Source organism: Centropristis striata, chromosome 23 (assembly GCF_030273125.1).
Source record: "Centropristis striata isolate RG_2023a ecotype Rhode Island chromosome 23, C.striata_1.0, whole genome shotgun sequence".
NCBI classification, from domain to species: domain Eukaryota; kingdom Metazoa; phylum Chordata; class Actinopteri; order Perciformes; family Serranidae; genus Centropristis; species Centropristis striata.
This window is the reverse complement of record NC_081539.1, coordinates 7286918-7302306: the sequence shown is the minus strand read 5'-3', so window position 1 is coordinate 7302306 and position 15389 is coordinate 7286918. Positions and strand designations below refer to the sequence as shown.

The following is a 15389-nucleotide window of genomic DNA, read 5'->3' as shown; positions in this document are numbered from 1 at the left end:
TTGTTGCACAGCTAACATTGTTGATAAACTTTACATCAGCTGCTCGGTTTGATATTTTTGATGCTTTACTTATGAGGCTCTCTAACTGCCAGGTGGTGCCCGCTCTAATTTGTGCAAAATCCTGAAAGCACGATGTGAAATCTACCTCAGCTCAGGTTGGATAAAACACAAAAACTGGACAATTCGGATCATTTTCCCTTCAGCTGTCAAAACGTCTTCCATATATTTTACAGAGGATATTTTATTTTATGTCTTATTCTGTTCCATAAATCTATTGAGGTGTTCGAATAGCACAGTTAGCTTATTCATTGTGGCAGTTGTAGCTGGTGGAGAAAAAGGCAAAAAGGAATGAAGAAATCATCGCTAACTGTTGCAGTCATACTAAGCACATAGGGAACATCTGCCAGTGTCTTCAGCAGTGAAGTGACTGTGTTTGACATCTAACACAAAGGGAACAAAGAAATCAATAATGCTGCTTCATGCTGCCGTCTTAAGCGGCACATTCTGGAGAGATATACAAGAAAGCGGTTGAGTAGGGAGTTTATAAAGGTCTATAAAGATTTTTTTTCTTTCTGCAAATGAATCAAAAAAGAGATTTTGGGACGTACACTCCAACAAGTCAGCCAGGGTTTTGGTCCGGAGCGCCACCGGCCGCTTGGTTTTGTCGTTGGTGATGGCGAAGTCCTGCATGCCGAGCTCCTCCGCCACTTTGGCCTGCGTGCGGTTGTTTACCAGCGAGCTGCGGAGTAGCTGCAGGACAAACAAAAACACAGGTCAAGCACTGGTGTTGCAACCCCCAAAGTTTTACATTTCTCTAATCTGACTGAAGCACTACAGCCAAAGCTATCAATGTATTTAATCTTTGTCCACGATATGCAACATATTATACAAACCACAGAAATACTTAAACAGCAACAACAACCCTTCCCAAAGCAAACTATACCAGAAAATACAGTACAGGCCAAAAGTTTGGACACACCTTCTCATTCAATGCGTTTCCTTTATTTTCATGACTATTTACATTGTGAATTCACCAAAACTATTAATGAACACATGTGGAATTATGTACTTAACAAAAAAGTGTGAAATAACTGAAAACATGTCTTATATTCTAGTAAGCAAAGGGTGGCTACTTTGAGGAATCTAAAATACAAGACATGTTTTCAGTTATTTCACACTTTTTTTGTTAAGTACATAATTCCATATGTGTTCATTCATAGTTCTGATGCCTTCAGTGAGAATCTACAATGTAAATAGTCATGAAAATAAAGAAAAACGCATTGAATGAGAAGGTGTGTGTCCAAACTTTTGGCCTGTACTGTATAAACACAAGAAATACACAAAGTTGGCTGACTTCTACCAGCCTGTGGCAGATTAACATGACAAGGAACAGATGTTAACTCTTGTTAAAAAAAAAAACATTTTTGGTTAGTCTTTTGCAACAATTTTGAAAAAGAGTAATAACTGAGTTTTGTTAATGATTTTTTTTAGCCTTTAGCTCCAAAAATATGTTGGGCCACGACATTGACCTGCAACCTTTTTAACTTCAGTGTTGGGGTAACTAATAAAGTAACTGATTTACTGTATGTTTTTTTTTACTTGTCTGAGTGCGTAGGTGTAGTAATGCTTACAATTAAATATAATAACTTGATGATAACCAAAATCATTTTAAAGAAAACCATGGAAAATGTCTAGATATCAGCTCTTAAATTAAACTCTTATGAGCTATTTTTGTTGTTATGATTATATTTGTCCAAACAAATGTACCTTTAGTTGTAGCAGGCATTAAAATGAACAAGAAATTAGAGAAAACAAGGGTGGTCTAATCATTTTTCCATGACTGTATATACAGATTATCTGCAACTGTAGCGGCAACCTTTTTAACTTTACTAATTATAGTAATTATTAAGTAACTGATTAAGTGTTTTTTTTACTTTTCTGAGTATGTAAGTTTAGTAGTTTAACTTTTTTCTCTTTTATTTCCTTTTTAACTCTGTTAGAGGTAACTTGCAACTACATATTACAACTGTAACAACAGAAGCTCAGCTCGCAGAGTTAATGCTGCACACAGAGTTTGCTGTCTGTTTCTCCCGTTGAGGTCTTTTGGACGGAGCTGCTGCTGGCACAAATATGAATACTTTATTATCCACTGAGTGTAAATTCCTCTTTGGTTTCACCATAAACATGTCTCAAAACAACAGAATAAATAGTAAAACAATAAAGAAAAAACATTTTAAGCAATACCTGTACTTCACACACCACCCATTCAAGTACATCATTTCATAAAAGCACACCAAAGTACAAAATAACGGCGGATGATGGTTCGGAAATGTAACACTTTCTAACAGGCTTATTTCTGTCTAATTTCTACATGTTATAACCTCGCTGCAACCTTGAAACAGAGCGTCACGTTTTCATGTCCACCTGTCAGAAACGCCCCCAAAGTGCTCAAACAACCACACATTGGAAACATAGAGAAGTACACAAAAACATCAAAATAAAAGCCCCTCACATGGAATAATTCATCAAAGACAGGGCTGGTAATGCAGAGTAAATGTTTCAGGGAGATTGCACGCTGCTCTGTTAAATATTACATCGTGACTTGGAGCTTAGCGGATGACAACATGTTAGACCGGGTAAGGTACATTTACGTCTCTAAAAGGAAAAACACAAACATGTTAAATATAGCTTCAAGATGCGGAAAAGAGCAATATGACTGTCTGACTGTGTCTCGCTGCGATGTGCCCTCCTTAACAGCACACACGCAATTGGAGCCACACACACACACACACACACACACACACACACACACACACACACACACACACACACACACACACACACACACACACACACACACACACACACACACACACACACACACACACACACACACACACACACACACACACACACACACACACACACACACACACACACGCACACACACCAGTTGAATGAGCACTTTTCTCCCCGATTTGAAATCCATTTCAGATGTACCCCATCTTGACTCTTGGGCATAGGCATTGCTGGAGCTTTCACTCTCTCAACGAAAGCTCGAAGCTGGAAGCTTTTAAACAAATGACGTCACAGCCTCCGTCTATAAGGAGCCACGAATACATATCTGACTGCAAAGGGTTTTTTTTATTTTTTTTATTCAGGTTTGGCACAGTTCAATCCATCTAGCCTGGAGTAGTCGGGTCTTCTGAAGAGAAGTGCTGCTGCCGGAATGAAAAGAGGGAGTTGTAATGCCGTCTGACGCTGTCAGAAAACGGACTTGCATGTTCAAAGTGTCATCATTTGCTTTGTACCTGTGTTACAAGCCGTGCAAGTTCACACGCACACGCTCAACTTTATTTTTTGACAGCCGGGGCGAGGAAAAAAATCTGCCGACAAAGATGTGTTATTGAAAACCACTGAGCAATTTTGTCTCATGACAATACCCATCACAAGGAGTACAGTAAACATACAGGCGCAGTGTGGGGTGAGCAGTGGAAGAGAGTTATTTTGTGGAAACAAGCGAAAAGGAAAAAGGGTGAATACCTGGCTGCCACTTGGAGATTCAAAGATTGATAGGAGGGGAAAGGAAGGAAGGAAGGAAGGAGAAATCACCCCCGCACACAAACACAAAAGCACAGCTGTAACTTCATTTCTGGAAAAACTTGTGTAAGAAGTGGGGAAACAGCAGTTTTGAGCAACTTCAGACAGCAGGAGCACAAAGACTGAAGGTCCAAAGATACAGATGTAGATGTAAAGTCATGGAAAAAATCATTAGACCCTCCTTGTTTTCTTCAATTTCTTGTTTATTTTAATGCCTGGTACAACTAAAGGTACATTTGTTAGGATAAATATAATGATAACAACAGAAATAGCTCATAAGAGTTTAAGTTAACTCAATTTTACTGTTTATTGTACGGTGTTGCCCTCAGGCAACATACCCATTTTTGGCCTGTCACATTTCTACAATGCATGTTTTTGAGTGATGCGATACTTTAAACAAGAGGGAAGAGTATAGGGAACCAATAGCAATGCTTTAATTTGTCACATGACCTCCAGGAGGCCATATTGAAACCCTTTTTTTGAAGACTTTTCCAAAGGAAACAGCTTTGCATTTTGCGCCACAAAAAATCACTCAAAACGTAATTTCCATCTGGATAAAAATATATTCCTACTGATAGGTGAGAAATTTTTTTTTTATAGTTTCATACACTTTACACATTCATTTCAATGGGTCGTTGGTTCAGTGGTACAATGTTGCCTACAGGCAAGAAACCAGTTTAAAAAGTTCCTTTTATAATGTTTTTAAATTTAAAATGTTTTGTATTGTTCCCTGTTGAAGCTATTGAATCTTTTACACACGTTTACTAAATAAATTATGATAAAATTAATTTAAAAAAACTTTCTTTTTCACTTGTGCACCGTTATGGTACAATGTTGCCTACGGAAAATAAATCCCAAAAACTTCCAAAAAAATAAAAAAAAATAAATAAAATTTCTTCAGATTATGTTTATATAGTCTATTTTAAGACAAAAAACACTTTCCAAACTGGTGTCATAATGCAAACCATAGAGGTTAAGAGCTGAAATCTAGCCATTTTCCATGGTTTTATTAAATATAACCAAAATCATTATCAAGAAAACCATTGAAAATGTCTAGATATCAGCTCTGAAATTAAACTATTTTTTTCTTATTTTGATCTATTTTTGTTGATATTATTATATTTGTCCGAACAAATGTACCTTTAGTTGTACCAGATATTAAAACTAACAAGAAATTGAAGAAAAACGGTGGTCTAATCATTTGTTTCCATGACTGTACATGCCTTTGGGCGGAAGAGGAGCCTGAAAAAGAGATTGTGTGCTGATATATAATATAAGTGATTGGATCTTACTGTTAAATGTCCTTCATGGTGGTCAGGGAAGTGGATGAAGAGGTATTCTGTGGCCACCAGCTGCATGATAGAGTCTCCCAGGAACTCCATCCTCTGGTTGTGGCCCCTGGACAAGATGGAGTGAGGAGGGATGGTAAACAGAGAGAAGGATTCGTTTTTCTTTTAGTTGCAAAAAGGATATTGGGGGAATTAAATCGTGGGGTCGAGCAGAGGGAAACTGTGCCAGAGGAGAGGACGGGGAGGGCTTCACATGAGGGTATACAGCCACACATCAGTGGGGCATGAAAGGCATCGTGCTCTCTCGACAAATCTACCAGGCTTTTAGTCTTTTAACAGAAACGGTGAAGTCGGCTGATGTACATTTCATGGGTGGCCTCCGGGAACAGCTGCACTGACAAGCTGTGTGACAACTCGGAGGCTGCCTGAAGTAGCAGCCCTTCTGAAGAAAAACGCCGGGCTTTGATTGCAATTCAAATGGAGGGGGGGGTAAAAAAAAAACATGCGTACACCTGCAGGAGTGCCTGTCAAAAAATCCTAAGCCCATAAAAAGCAGCGAGCGTGCACACAGGTTTACTTACAGAACTTTCAACCTTCTAACAATTCCTGGAAAAACGCTAATGGCAGCGCTGTGATGCTGCACATCAACCCCCCCACCCTCCTCAAGTGAAAGGCAGGTCATTAATTAAACAGAATTATAGATTAGCATTGCAGATGTGGGCTGGTGCTGTGCCAGCCCAGGCAGGAAGTGTTGGGTGGGGGGCGTGAGTACAAGCAGAGAGGTATATACAGCAGCAGCAGCAGCATATCCAACTATAGATATGAGCTCCTCGCAGGAGGGGGAAAGTCGGAAGATGAGAGAGAAAGATGCAGAGGTAGAAGGCGAGGAGGAGGCTGACATCAAAGCGGGAAAAAAGGTCAAAGTTTATTGTCCGATTTCTGGCGCTTCTGCCTTTTATGAGCTGCAGCATATCTGAGCCAGAGAGATGTGAAACAGCAGCATCTTTACAGGGCTGTAGCTGTCAATTATCCTCATTATTAAATCATCTCCTGATTGTTTTTATCTGCTGACTAAATGTTTATTGTATTGAAATAAAGCCAATCGCAATATTCAATTTATCTATCTGTTAAGCAAGAAGCTTCTGTGTGTGTGTGTGTGTGTGTGTGTCTAGAGCATATCTCACTGACCGTTAGTCAGACTGACCTCAGATTTCATATGTGGCTTGCACATGGCAATAAGGTGTGCATCCTCGATTTTGAAGATTTTTGAATTAATTTTTCAAAATATCATTATTTACGTAGGACGTGTTGCGGCATTGCACTGTTTCCGATCGGACGCCTTTTAGGGGAGCTCCGCCCCATTGTGTGATAGGCCTACACCTGGTCAGTAACACAATTCACTCTGGATTTCCACCCTGACTCATCTCATCTGTAAGTCTATTTAGCCTACCTATCTTTTGTTTTAAAGTGCGCTACAAGGTTTGATTTTCCAATAATATTCTAATAGTTTCCAGCGAATATCAATGTTCAATGTGTATGTGCTGGATGGTGTGGTACCTTATGAACAGTAAGTGTTTTATGGAGTTGCAGACGTTGTTGTGGTCTGCATGTAATGTGCAAATTGTTATTCGCGATTAGCATGCTAAGCAGAAATTTAGCTTTATTCACTTCTTATGTTGCATTACTATGTAATTCAGGGATGACATTCATGTTGCTTAGCGTAATGCCCATAATCATTTGATATGAGATATTTACATGCAATATAGTATATCAGCTAATTGGGTTCATGTTAATGTACTTTTAGTGCAGCATACTATATAATACTATAATGTACATACGTGCTATCTCACGATTAGCATGCTAAGCGGAGATTTAAGTCTTCTGCATCAGTTTGATCCATTGAAAACAGTAAAAACAAAACTTTATTAACTGACAGCTAAGCATAATACGGACGGAAAGATAGCATTTCTGTGTTATTTAAGACAGCGTCACTCAGATTTTCCTGACAGTAGTAGTAACAAGTACTAGGACAACGAAATTAGCCATCAACCCGTCCAAACGTATACTTAAAACACACATACAATATGACAGAGGTGGACAGGACAGGGAGACAGAGATGAAAGAAAAGAAATACAGCACAACGTTAGGAGAGGAAAGGAGGAAGAAACAATGAAAAAGGCGATGGTATAAAGGTTACACTAGCAAGAGACACAACCTCATTTGGCCATAATTGAAAAATCTACTTAATCTCCCGCTATAGGAATACGTACTTACTGCATTAGTAATATTAAAGAGATAAAGACTGAGCTGGAGCCACATAATGTTCCCATTATTATGAATTTACTGGAGAAAGGACAAACCATCGATTGCCATGAGTATTCAGACTGACTTTTTTTCTTCTTTTATCAACTAATCGGTTAATCATTTGAGGTCTAATCAATGGTGGAGTCTCTGAGGAGCCACAGCGGTTCGGAGGAGGATCCCCCCCACGACGTTTCTCACCGACAGACGACGGCAGCTCGCTTCTGTAATCACTTCTCTCACCCACATTGTTGTATAAGAGGGCAGCGGAGGAGAGAGAAATGAATAAATCCCAGGCACTTAAACTACAACTGCAGCACTTTCTGAAGTATTCAAGAACTTTCTGTCAACTTTCATCAACACACACACAGGATGGTGCTGAATTACTTTTCTGATGAGATTCATTTGTGGATTATTTAAGGGGTGAATAGGAAGTGTGATTTGTATTTGGTGAGTAATTTTTTTGTCAGAGAGGTGGAATTACTAGAGGCGATGGTAGGATATTTATAAATTTTTACTTATTTATGGCCCTACTTTATTTGTATTTGCTCAATTATATGATTTTGTCATGTTTTGTCTTTCTGATATCTTTTTAGGGTTTATTAAGGCTTACTTTTCTCTACAGAATACGAATTTTTCGCAACATAAGTCGTGAAAAACTGCCCAAAATTTTGCATTGAAATGAATGGGACAGCCGAAAAAAAATGAGCGAAAAAGAACAATAATTGGAGATTTTTAAACGTCTACTTCTCCGGCTTAATTTCTCCTAGAGACTCCATTTAAACTTTAAACAGTAGACACAAGTCTTGTGTATCGGTGTATTAATCCACGTTTCGATAGGTCATATAGTTTTTTATCAATACCTGTTCAATGACCATGATCATTTTTGGAGAAATTTTGAGATTATAATGGGTGTGTATTGCACGGAATGTTCGTGTCACAGTGTGTGACATCATCGCCACCTGTTCTGATACTTCTGTGAACAATGCTTCACAATAAAGTTTAATTTAATAAAATGTCTGAAAATTTGTGCAACATGCCCGTCACAACACAATTTCCCAGCCGACAGTGATGTTTTGAAACTGCTTGTCAATAATTTAGTTATAGCCAAGTTTAGTTTTATACGATGGGACGGTTTGCTCCGGTTGCCTCAAATTACCGTTTGATTATGCAACTATGAATTTCAGAAAAAGTAAAGTATCTGGATGGACACCAAAGATATAAGAAAGCAGAGGAGTTAACGCAGGGACAGAGGATAAGTAAGAACTTGAAAAGCTCCCCTCCGTCTCTGAGGTCCAGAGCTGAGCTTCATTAGGAGGGATGGGACAGCGCCTGACGCACACTCCCACATTAAAAATAATCACAGAGCTTCTTAATGAAAAGGCTCTGCCACGACTCATGAGCGTGTGAAGAAGCGGAGGTGGGGGGTAAAAGAGGAGGGAAACGGAGCCATCGGGAGGCTGAGAGAACTCCCTGTTCATCCTGCACTCAAGTACTGTACAGAAAAATCTGCAGTAAACCTGTTGACACGTAACATACATACTGTATGTGAGCTGGGAAGCCAGAGAGCGCTCGAAACAGATAGAGAAGGTGGAGTGTGAGCTAATTCAGGGTTCGTACACTTTAGCAGTGGTCAAATTTCAAGGTAAATTTTCAAGCTTTTCCAGTACCTTACACCTGTTGTAAATTACATGTTTTAGATGAGTACTTACATACTAAAAGGGGGAGATTTCACTGAACCATACCAACAGCGATGGTATTACACTTTTAGGAGGAACGGTCTTCATTTCAGATAGACTACTCATTATTTTTTACATTGAACATGTGACTATCTAGTCCAGTGATTCCCAACAGGGGGGGCCCGACCCCCCAGGGGGGCGCCAAAGATCCACGGGGGGTCTTGAAGCGCTCTTGATTTTAAGGGATGTAATAAATCTTACATAGAACAACAACAAACATAGATTAATCAGCATTCAGTTCATTAGTGGGACAAAAACAACTAAATTTATTTTACGTTTATTCATTTACTTAAATAGAAAAATCACTATAGAAAAGTTTAAAAATAAAGGCTATATCATGAGAATAAGGACATGTGTAACATCCCTCCTGCAGTATACACAGGTAACCTCACCTAGAGGTAACCTCACCTAGCGGTAACCTCACCGAGCGGTAACCTCACCTAGCGGTAACCTCACCTGGCTGTAACCTCACCTAGCGGTAACCTCACATAGCGGTAACCTCACCTGGCTATAACCTCACCTAGCGGTAACCTCACCTGGCTGTAACCTCACCTGGCTGTAACCTCACCTAGCGGTAACCTCACCTAGCGGTAACCTCACCTGGCTGTAACCTCACCTGGCTGTAACCTCACCTAGCGGTAACCTCACCTGGCTGTAACCTCACCTAGCGGTAACCACACCTAGCGGTAACCTCACCTGGCGGTAACCTCACCTAACAACAGAAACACGCAGCTAATGGAAAAATGGCGAAGCGTCAGCGAGACGAAAATACTGAATATCTCAAATAGAAAAGGAGCGGGTACCATGAAAGTCACATTGAGTTCGGCTTCACAGAAGCAATGGACAATGGAGGGGTCGGCAAAATTTACAATGGTAAAAATGTGGATCCCTCAAGAAAAAGGATGGGAACCACTGATCTAGTCTATAGATGGATATAGTCAGATTGCGAGAGAAATACAGTAAGAATTTCAAGAATTTACAAGCACTTTATCCAAAATCCAAGCACTTTTTAAAACCTCAAAAAATACAACATTTAAATTCAAGCATTTTCAAGGATTTCAAGCACCCATAGGAACCCTGCTATTCCAAGTCCTATAGGAGAAAGAGCGAGAAAGGGGAACAGTGGAGTGACAGTGAGAGACGAGAAGAAAAAGGAGCAGAGATGGAGGGAAAAAGGAGAGATAGAGCGGGTCAAAGAGGAATGCGTCGCTGTGTGAAGCGGCACAAAGAGCCATCCCTTATTCACTTCAACAGCAGAGGCACAATGCTCTGGTAAGGTGGGGGAAATTGAAGTAAAGTGTGGAGCCGAGGTCTTTATTCGCCTTTGACTTTGATCTAAAATACCTTTAACAGCCCCTCTGAGGAGGCGGCGACAGGCTGCCCGCTCCAAAAGAGGGGAGCACTCCATCTTTTAAGGCCATTTTTTCTCTCGGTTCTTAGGGAAATAGTGTTCTTGTTTCGTGTGTGCATGCTTGTGTAAGGCTCAAATGTGTAATCTGCTGCTACTTTCTACCAAGTGTTGCTGGCAGGGAGGCATGCAGCATTCAGGGTAAATCAGGGTGAAGGCAAAAGAGAAAGAAAATGTGTCTGTAACATGGTTGGTATGAGAATAAAGATGGTATGAAATCTCAGGATCCTTATTAGAAAAAAAAGTGTTATTTTTGCTGCAGAGGAAAAATATTTCCTTGTCTGAAAGTGACAGTATGAATGATGTGACATTCTTATAAACAAGCTATTTAATGGACTAATTAAATAATAAATTAGGTTAAATATTTCCACTTTATCTATCATTGTTTTAGCCAGTGGTGGAAAGTACATTTATTCAAGTACTGTACATAAGTACAATTTTGAGGCACTTGTACTTTACTTGAGTATTTCCATTAAATGTAATTTTATACTTCTACTTCACTACATTTTGAGGCAAATATTGCACTTTTTACTCCACTAAATTGATCTGCCAGCTTTAGTTACTTTTCAGGTCGAGATTTAACATAAAAAACATAATAAAAAAATAAAGTTAGACAAAATTAGACCTCATAACAGTATATTAAGTAGTTAAAATGAGCCCTATGTTGAGAAAATAAAAACATTGCTTACATAAATGCATCAATAATAATAATAATCCAATAAAATATTTAGAATATATAAAACAATCTGAGGCCATTCTGCATAACGACTACTTTTACTTTTCATGCTTTAAGTACATTTTCTGATTTTTTTGTATTTTTACTTCAGTAAGTTTTGAATGCAGGATTTTTACTTGTAGTGGAGTATTGGACTAATTAAATATTACATTAATTTCCACATTATCTATCATTGTTTTAGCCAGTGGTGGAAAGTAACTAAGTACATTTACTCAAGTACTGTACATAAGTACAATTTTGAGGCACTAGTATTTTACTTGAGTATTTCCATTTTATGTAACTTTATACTTCTACTTCACTACATTTTGAGGCAAATATTGCACTTTTTCTAAATTTATCTGACAGCTTTAGTTACTTTTCAGGTCGAGATTTAACATAAAAAACATGATAAAAAATTAAAGTTAGACAAAATTAGACCTCATGACAGTATGTTAAGTCGTTAAAATGAGCCCTACCTTGAAAGACATAAAACATTGCTTACATCAATGCACCAATAATAATAATAATCCAATAAAATATTTAGAATATATAAAACAATTTGAGGCCATTCTGCATAACGACTACTTTTACTTTTCATACATTAAGTACATTTTCTGATTTTTTTTGTATTGTTACTTCAGTAAGTTTTGAATGCAGGATTTTTACTTGTAGTGGAGTATTTTCACACTGTTGTGTTAGTAGTAGAAGTAAGGGAGCTGAATACTTCTTCCACCACTGGTTTTAGCAGAGAAAAAGTTTCATGTTTATCTTTAATTACATCATGTGAGTAGACAAAAAAGTGTGTCACCTTCTTTACTCAAAGAATCATCATCATTAAACATTACTATCCTCCTGAAACTGTCTGCTAAATGACTGTTATGCAGATATTCAGCAGTGATGTTTGAGGAAAAAAAGCAAAAACAACACCTGTGCACTCAAGATATCGCTGTTTCTTTATGCATTTGTCAGGGGGACAAAAAAATGCTTCTAAAAATTGCAGAAACCAGAAACATTAACTGATTTGCCTCAACTTTCAATTACAGTACTGCGCAAAAGAAGTTTAAAGCAGGTGGGTGATTCTCATGAGCATTGAATACATATATACACATTTCTTTGACCCTTTATAACCTAAAAAGTCTAAAGTCACTGTTTAATATGAATTTATCATCTTTTTAAAGAATTTTAAGGTATTTTCTGACATTTTTAAAGACACTGTGAGCTAAATTCATTACTGTAACACATTCTTAAAAAAAATAAATAAATAAATAAATGTTTTTTTTTCCTTGGCAAGCACTTAAATATGCTCAAGGGTAGCCGGTATCACCAAAATGTATTTTATTAAAATATACAAATTTTTAATGCAAACGATTCTATCATTACCGTAACATTTAACCATTTTTTTTAACCAATTTTCATTCAGTTTTTGTTCTTTATACATTGTCAAAAACCATTGTTCGATTATATTCTGTTAAATTTTACATTTCAAACAAATGTATATTCATTTTTATAAAGCTTATTAAATATTTATTGTATATAAGTTTGAGGAAACCATGACATTTTTATCTGGACGCATTAAAGTAATGAAATTGTGAATCAAAAATATGTTTAAAAATGTAGAAAATATTATTTTAACACAAATCAATGAATTGTGCCTCATTTTGGTTATATTGCTCATTCATATAAAAGTGAAATATATGTAGTTTAATAAAGTACGTCCTTAATCTTCACAGACATAGCTTAGACTGGCTTCCTGAGAATCACCCAGGTGTGAAGAAATGCTGTCAAATACGAACATTTTCAAAAATAGAAATGTTCATCATTTATTTTTTTTTATCAATTAACAAAATGCAAACTGAGTGAACAGAAGAAAAATCTAAATCAAATCAATATTTGGCCTTCAAAGCATTCAAGGCATTTTTCCACACCTGCCTAAGACTTTTGCACAGGACTGTATGTACAATCTGAGTTTTTTTTTTTTTTGCAGTAAAATGTAATCAAATGTATAAATGTTTCAAATAACTCCTCTCAAAGCTGCACAGTGGAATATACTTTGATTTAACAAATGCTGAAGTTGAAGAGAATCTTTTTCACCAACAGTGAAATTGTTGCAACACCCAGCTCTTCCGCTGTGAGAGGAGATAGGAAGACGAGCGCCTGGGGGCCTCAGCTCTCCATTCCTGCTGTCTGATAGTAGCCTCCGGTCTCCACTGCCTCTAAACAGGGTCAACTCCCTTCCTTGCTTCTTGTGCTGTCTCCTTCTAGGTCACTCTGTCCTCTATTTCTGCATAAAGTGATAGGGCGGAGGCCAACCTGGGTCCTGTCTCCTCATCTGCTGCCTACCTTATTGTCTAACCTCTCTTTCCGTTATCTGACCTTGTTCTTCTCTCCATCACGACAGCGTGGCCTAGTTCGCTGTAACCTTTGGTCCTGGTGGTCAGCCGCTGCTCAGCTCCAGCCTTCAAATGAGTCCGCTCTATTTAGGTCAACGTGCCTTCGGCCACCGACGGGCTAATGAACATAAATTACCTTGAAAATGTACAAATTATTTCCTTTTTGCTCCGGGAAAAGTTGCAATTCTGTGAAATTAAAAATGCATTCATTTCCACCTTAAATTTAGAGAGTTTTAACTTATCTTTATTGGGGTTTTTTTTCTTTCGTTCACATACAAAAATAGGTACATGTTCATTTATGCTTGAAATCAACACGAAAGAACGGAATGGTAGTAAAAAAAAATAAAAGCAATAAAAAATAAAAAATTAAAAAAATGTAAAACAAAACAAAAACAAAAACCTAGGTGGAGTCAAATCAAATATAAAAACAATAAAAAGGTTTAGAAATAAAAGAAAGAGATTTAAATAGTAATAATACAACTTGGAGGATGTCAAGTGTTCTAAAATTTACAGTTGTTAATTTTTTTTAATGGGATTATATTTAGTATAATAGTCCATAAATGGCTGCCATATTGTGTAAAAGGTATTTATCTGACCTCTCAGGGTGAATTTTATTTTTTCTAACTGCAAATGTTTCATTACATCATTCATTAAAGCTTCATAGAGGATTTTTTTGTTTCCAGTTCAGCAGAATTATTCTTAGAGAGTTGGGCTTTTTTTTTTTTTTTAACTTCTCTTTATTGGTTTTTTTTTTTCTTTTGTTCACATACAAAAATAGGTACATGCTAAATTATGCTTGAAATCAACACAAAAGAACAGAATGGTAGTAAAAAAATAAAAGCAATTAAAAATAAAAACTAGAAAAATTAAAAACAAAACAAAAACAAAAACCTAGGTGGAGTCAAATCAAATATAAAAACAATAATAAGGTTTACAAATAAAAGAAAGAGATTTAAATAGTAATAATACAACTTGGAGGATGTCAAGTGTTCTAAATTTACAGTTGTTAATTTTTCATGGGATTGTATTTAGTATAATAGTCCATAAATGGCTGCCATATTGTGTAAAAGGTATTTATCTTACCTCTCAGGGTGAATTTTATTTTTTCTAACAGCAAATGTTTCATTACATCATTCATTAAAGCTTGATAGAGGATTTTTTTGTTTTCAGTTCAGCAGAATTATTCTTAGAGAGTTGGTCTTTTTTTTTTTTTTTTACAACTTGGAGGATGTCAAGTGATAATCAAGTGTATAATCGTCCATAAATGGCTGCCATATTGTGTAAAAGGTATTTATCTTACCTCTCAGGGTGAATTTTATTTTTTCTAACAGCAAATGTTTCACTACATCATTCATTAAAGCTTAAAGTTTGGCTTTTTTGATGTGATGCCACCAAGTTAGAAAACATCATTGGTATCAACCTTGAGTTGGAAAGTCCTCAAAGTACGGCTCAGTGGGAGACGAACCTCTGGACCTCTAATCGACTTCACTGACCATGAGTGGGGAGAGGTTTGACATTTAAGTGATGGATTAGAACATACACAGCAGTGTACTGTATTTGTGAATGTGTGTACGTGAAACACACACACACACACACACACACACACACACACACACACACACACACACGGAGCGATGTCCTTGTGGCAAACCTAAGCAAGCAATTACAGAGTACAGCCTGCCAATAAGATATCAGAGGTGTGCTGCCAAGGCTAATTTGCTTTAGCTGTCACTATTGTGTTGTGTTGAAAAAAGCTCAGAAGTGAGTTAAGCTTCCATAGCAAATAACCCTCTCATATTCAGAATCAAAAACACCTCCAATCGGAGTGAACAGTCTCATTAGTGAAAACATATTCTTATGAAAATAGCAATCCTTTCAACACTTTTTTCACTCTATCAATGAACGAGGAGGGGAAACATTGTGGCTACACAATGATAACTTGTTTGT

The 15389-nt window shown here is 37.3% G+C and overlaps 1 protein-coding gene across 1 annotated transcript in view; it reads right to left on the bottom strand.

The window, feature by feature from the left end:
- Positions 1-15389, bottom strand: part of drosha (drosha ribonuclease III) — a 135373-nt gene that overhangs the window by 27380 nt on the left and 92604 nt on the right. The window contains exons 26-27 of the mRNA XM_059326723.1: positions 4893-4998; positions 609-750 (exon numbers count right to left, since the gene is read on the bottom strand). Coding sequence (XP_059182706.1) covers positions 609-750; positions 4893-4998 — 248 coding nt within the window. The remainder of the gene's footprint in view (positions 1-608; positions 751-4892; positions 4999-15389) is intronic.